Source organism: Clarias gariepinus, chromosome 8, assembly GCF_024256425.1.
Source record: "Clarias gariepinus isolate MV-2021 ecotype Netherlands chromosome 8, CGAR_prim_01v2, whole genome shotgun sequence".
NCBI lineage: Eukaryota > Metazoa > Chordata > Actinopteri > Siluriformes > Clariidae > Clarias > Clarias gariepinus.
The window spans coordinates 2,522,128-2,528,287 of NC_071107.1; the positions used below are offsets into that span (position 1 = coordinate 2,522,128).

At 36.0% G+C, this 6,160-nt stretch overlaps 1 protein-coding gene across 1 annotated transcript; it reads right to left on the reverse strand.

Annotated features, from left to right (window-relative positions):
• Nucleotides 1–1,123: 1,123 nt before the first annotated feature.
• Nucleotides 1,124–2,953, reverse strand: LOC128528824 (uncharacterized). Its single transcript, XM_053501973.1, has 5 exons — nucleotides 2,861–2,953; nucleotides 2,435–2,611; nucleotides 1,645–1,698; nucleotides 1,476–1,526; nucleotides 1,124–1,260 (listed from the first exon to the last, which is right to left on the reverse strand). The coding sequence occupies exons 1-5, from the start codon at nucleotides 2,901–2,903 to the stop codon at nucleotides 1,124–1,126; spliced, it is 462 nt and encodes a 153-aa protein (XP_053357948.1). The 5' UTR covers nucleotides 2,904–2,953.
• Between the last annotated feature and the right edge of the window lie 3,207 nt (nucleotides 2,954–6,160).

Genomic DNA, 6,160 nt, shown 5'->3' on the forward strand with positions numbered 1-6,160 from the left:
CAATACGAGGAGTGTTCAGGTCAAACTGGGACTTGAGCAGAGTGCACCGGGCAGAAGAAGAGATTAAAAAGGATCCTGTTGTTGTTGTTGTTGTTGTGCTGCTAAGTGACAGATGTGTCATATTACAACATGGATAGTAGGCCACATTAATCGTGTGTTGAGCAAAATGGCAGCAACCGTGTTTGTGGAACTGTCGTACGGTGAAGAGACTCTAAGTCGCAGTAAAACATTTAAACTGGTAATATTCAGTACTCAAAACTTGGATTCTTGAAAATGGATGGATAACCTGTTGCCAAATTGCAGAAGAGACGCATCTGTCTGTGGGAACTGTAAACACACTCATTCACCAACACCACTTGCACATTACAGGAATTCGGCTAGCAGTTATTGCCACATCCCCCGTACAGTCCTGACCTTGCGCCAAGCCATTTCCACATGTTTTGAGCCATTAAAGGAGTTCCTGGGAGGCCATTGTTTCAGCCATGAAGCAGGCAGTCTGAGCATGGCTTTGGTGTACTGAGAAAACTTTTTACCTTGATGGCATTCCAGCACTGGTGAAACTCTGGATGTATTTTGACGTTTACCGATCGGTTATGATGAAATTCATAGGACACACCGATTTATCCCTCAAACTGCTTAAATACTAATTAAGTGCTGCCTATGATCAATCTGCCACCTTTGTCTCATCTTTGCATCTATTGGATCCCTTTAGGTCAATTTCCACATGTTTGTGCTATTAAAGGAGTTCCTGGGGGGCCGGCTTTTCAGGGATGAAGCAGGCAGGCCGATCATGGCTCAAGCATCCTTTGTGGCCAAACTGCAGCCATACTTTGCGGCCACACCTTGATGGTGTCCAAGCTGGGATGAAACACTGGGATAAGTGCATTAGTGTATTAGGGGATTATATAGAGAAATAAAGGGAGTTTTTACTCTCATAACTGTGTCCTGTTATTCTGTGCAATTAAAAGCCCTGGTTTGACTTGAAAAAAAAAATACACTAATACTATTTTGACACCAATTTTATGTCATACATACAGTAACATATTGACAATTAACGGCCATAACTTAACAACTTAACATACTACACTGCCATGCATTAGACAATGAAATAAATACAAGCTCACTAACCTGTGGGGTCTTTGGTTTTACTATTGGGGTCTGGTACAGGTTTTGTGGGGCTTTTGGTGATACCGTTGGTGTCTGGTACAGGTGTTGTGGCGCTTTCCTTTTCGGTTTTACCTTTGGTGCTTGGTGAAGGCGCTGTTAAATGATTAGATCTTTTATATGTTGTAAAAGCACTTGTGGTGTTATTAGTATAAAATGATGTAGGAAAACATACGACACCAATACTATTACAGTATGACACTATTTTTCAGTCTTGCATCACAAATCAAAACTTAACGTTTGTAATTGTCATGATATTCTACTGTACACTGGCGCACACTACGCTATAAAACAAATACAAGCTCACTAACCTGCTTTTGTGGTGCTTTTCTTTTCGGTTGCACTTTTCGTTGTCGTTTCACCTGTTAAATGATTAGGTCTTTTATATTTTCGTTCATATTAAATTTGTGGTGTTGTTAGTAGAGAGAGTAATGTATATGTATTTGTAAATATTGTGGATATGAATGTATATGTTTGTACCTTTCGTGGCATTGGTTGCTTTACTATCTGTAGTTACATTGTCTTGTGCAAGTCCTGAGATAATTAAACAAATCAACGTAAACAAAAAACAAACAAACAAAACTATAGTGGCAATATTATTGTAACAAAAACCCAAATGTGAGCAAGTGAAATAATCTTGATTCTAGGCAAATCTATAAATCATTTCTTAAAATAAGTTAACAGCAAACCCAATATAAGATTATTAAGCTTATTTCTAGTCAAATGTATTTAAATTGCAAGCAAAGGTTTCGAGAAATAAATTTCCAAAGACTAGTGCAATTATTTGCGGAACAGAAGCAGAATTTTTTTCGCTTGCAATTTTAGTAACATTTGACAACATTATTATTTGATAATCTTAAATTTGGTTGTTGTCAAACTATTTTTAAAAATGTAACTATATTCAAGATATTTCCACATTTTTTACAGTGTAAACTTCCTTCAGTAAGGGCAGCGTGGTAATTAAATAATCAACAAAATAACACAATTTGCAATAAAATCTAATCATTACAAAAATTTAAAAGTTACACATAGACGAATATGTTAGTCTTAGTTTTTTATGTATTTTTTTTAATTGATTCAAGTGGCAGATGTGAAAAATCCTTAACACCTTAACCACCTGATTAATGTGTTTATAAAAGAAAGTAATTTTTTATTAATACTTTTATTCACTTATTATTTATTTATTTTTTTATTATTTTTATTGTCTTTATTTGTGTTTTAAAGCAGATGCTATTTTCTCCATGACCAGTAAATGTCACCAAACTGTTACCTTCAGTTGATGTTTCAGAGCTTAATGAGAAGTCTTCAGTTATGTTCGAGATGTTTTCAGTAGTTTCCTTGCTCACAGTTGTTTGTGAGCTCATTTCATCTGATACGGGGTTGGTGGAAGTATTAACATTAGTCGAGTTATCAAAGGATTGAGCATATGTTGGCACCAAAAGGGCCCCTGTGTAACAAAAAAAAAAATCACTGATCAGAGAAAACACAAGATACTCCAAACTGCACACTAAGTGTATAGTTTATATAGTGACTATAGTCTATACACAGAGTCGGAGGAATCCTAGGAATGTGTTAGTGACTAATTCCATATTTAACCATCTTGTTCTTGCAGCAAAGCATGACTGTGCACCATCATTTTTTATATACAGTACAATAAACAGATATATTGTTACTTTAAAATAATGAACATACATACCAAAAATTGTAAGAACATAAAAGATAATGCTCATTTTCTCCATGCTGTTCAAGCTCAGTCTGTATTCTGTGTGTGTGCGTGTGTGTGCGTGTGTTTCTGCCTAAAACATGACATGACATCCTCCACAGGATGTTCTAGTGGTTGTGCAAGTGCTTGCTACAAAGGAAGTTGTGTACTTGTAGTCTATTTTATTTTATTTTTAAAGCTTTTGACCTAAGTGTGATAAACCACTTCACTACATAAAAAAGTTTAGACATAAGAAATTTAAACTAAGCCACTCATTATGCTCAAGCAAAAAGAAGTGTTTTGACCTCTGTGTGGAATATATATGTTCTGTATGGAAAATATATTTACAGCCAAGAGAGCAGCTCGCTAATGTCCAACTTGCAAGGCGGGTGTTTGCTCACATTTGCATATGTTATCTGGGGAAGTAATGCCCTCATGACACAACAAGAAGGTCAGGGAATGGAAAAAGAAATGGCCTTACTGAGAAAACATACAGTATAATGTAATATAGTTTCTTTAATAGCAGAATGACTTTAGAAAAAATTCCAATGCCTTAAAAAAACTTTAAATCAGATTAGAAAGAGTGGAGATGTGTGTGGGAGCTTGTGTTCAGGCCTGGGATTCTCAAATGTTTCCAGTTTCTCAAAATCCTTGCAGTATATCCTGCTGGTTTGAAATCTTTGTATTGTATTACTGTAAACAAGTGAACAACCCATCGGATGCTAAATGACTATCTTAATTGAAGGTTAGTTAAAAAAGAATACTCATTTTAAAGTATACATTTACACTACATTTAGACATTTGGCAGACGCTTGTATCCAGAGTGACTCACAAAAGTGCTTTGTAGTTTCCATCATTGGATAGATCCTTACACTAGGTTACTAGATTACTAACTACTGTAGGTACAAATCAGTAATCAGTCAAACACAGTTGTACGGACATCTAGAGGAAGTTCATTCCACCACTTAAGTGCCAGAACAGAAAGGAGTCTAGATGCACATCTCCCTCGATCCCTGAGAGATGGTGGGATCGGACCTGAGGATCGGAGGGAACGTAGTGCAGTGCGAGGTGTGACTAGAGCTGAGAGGTAGGTGAATGCTGGACAGTTTTTGGCTTTGTAGGCAAGCATCAGGGTTTTGCATTTGATGCAAGCATCTACAAGAAGCCAGTGCAGAGACTGGAGAAGTGGGTGGTGTGGGAAAACTTGGGAAGGTTTAAAACGAGACGCGCAGCTGCGTTCTAGATTAGCTGCAAAGACGAATGGTGGACAGAGTCAGACCTGCCAGGAGTGAGTTGCAGTAGTCCAGTCTTGAAATAACAGGGAACTTAACAAGCAGCTAAGTAGCCTGTGGAAAAAAATGAAGGTCGAATTCTTCTGATGTTGTAAAGAAGAAATCGACAGGAATGGGTAAGGATAGCAATGTCTGTCTCCTCTAAACATTTGAAGGTGAAATAAAGCATTTCTGTGGGCTCAATCTGAGGTGCTGTAAATCAGTGGTCCCTTAGGTTTGTTGTCATAATATGGATACTATTTTTATTTTTTATTTTTTAAAGTGTGTAGGCATTTTTTGCCTAAATATAAAATCAGCACAGGGTGACATTTCCCCACCCTTCACCATATGCTTCATCTCTTCTACAGAACTAAATGGTTGGCTGCGTTTCTCAGTTTGAATCAATGATGTCATTTTAAAGTTGCATGCATTTGAACCTTTAGGTTAAAGATGCTAACCACTGTTATAAATAGAATTTTTTTTTTTTTTCTTTTTCGCAGACTTCCTCCGTTTTATGTTCAGGAACTCTCCTTTAAGCTTAACACAGAGTCTTGCTTTACTCATAGTTTAAAATCAGTTGCCTTATTTTTATACATTTATTTTAAGAAATTTTATAAAAGAAAAGAATTAAACACTTTAAAATAGACAACTTTTGATTGAGCTCTCAATGGCATGGATGTTAATGCACGAGTTCTCAGGGTTCTCAATGCAATAATATTTTAGAATCTTTTTGCTAAGGATGTTGGAGGGTTTTTATCTTAAAAACGCAACAACTCACAACTTTTCCCATGAAACCAATTGTTTATTAGAGATTTTTATCATAATTGGTTTAAACGGTCACTGGCTGGCCTTATTGTTAAAGTTCTTGTAGTTATAAGAACTTTACTAAAAATGTGTTATGTTTTCCGCCATTGTTTCCAGACTGCTATTTTGATCAGCTAGTTATGTACAACATACAGTACAGATAGTTTACTGAGTTTATAAATTGCACTAAAGGAAGGAAAGTGGCAAAGAAGGATAGAAACTGAAACTCAGAAGGAGAAGTGGCTCATGTTCTGACCAGCACTAAAAAAAACTGTGGTTTTTTGATATTATATCAAAAGCTTAAAGTAATACAACATAAAGTTCAGCAACAATGGAATTAGCGCACTAGCTATGGCTGGGGTTAAATCAGGATAAAGGTGAATGGTTGTATTCATTTTTCTTCATATATTTGCTGAGAGAAATATGAGAGGTGTTTAAGTCAAAACCGGACATTTATAATTGTGCAGAACACAGTTATGAGAGTTAAAACACCCTTAATTTCTCTATATAATCCCCTGCTACATTAATGCACTTACCCCAGTGTTTTACTAGTGCTTGTATCATCAAGGTGGAAAGTTTTGCCACAAAGTACAGTATGCTGAAACCATGATCGGACTGCCTGCTTCATGTCTAAAACGCCGGCCTTCTAGGAACTCCAGGAAATTAACCTACATGGATTCATCGGATCCAAAAATGAGACAAACGTAGAGATAACGAAAGAGGCAGGTTGATCATAGGCAGCAGGTAATCAATATTTAAGCAGTTTGTGGGATAAATCAGTGTGCCCTATAAATTTGATCATAACTGATACATAAACATCAAAATAAATTAGTCATCAGTAGTAAAGGGAGGTAAATGTGTTTAATGCCACCTGACTGCATCACAAATTGAAAATTTTGACCACAAGATGTCAGTGTGTGTAAGTAAAAGCAGGACCATACAGGAGGGACATAACCCAGAAAAGCATGACACAAAATAAAATGTCTAAATGATATTTTATTACAATTAATACTTAAATATAATGAACAGTTTATTAACAAATTCAACCGTGAATGTGAAGAATGCGTAAACATGATCATGTCTTCCTACAGTCTTAGAAATATCTTAGTGTGCTTTTTCTGTCTTGCTGCGGTGGAAACATCAAGGGAACATGTTTATTCATGTAATTCAAATATTATATTTATATATATTATTTACACTATCTCAGCAAAAGTAAAAG

Bases quoted from the DNA above. Each gene is read 5' to 3' on its own strand.
- LOC128528824 (XM_053501973.1), bottom strand. From the start codon at position 2,903: ATGGAGAAAATGAGCATTATCTTTTATGTTCTTACAATTTTTG. The intron at 2,612-2,860 runs GTATGTATGTTC...TTTGTTACACAG, and splicing joins TTATGTTCTTACAATTTTTG to GGGCCCTTTTGGTGCCAACA. The intron at 1,699-2,434 runs GTAACAGTTTGG...TAATTATCTCAG, and splicing joins CTCTGAAACATCAACTGAAG to GACTTGCACAAGACAATGTA.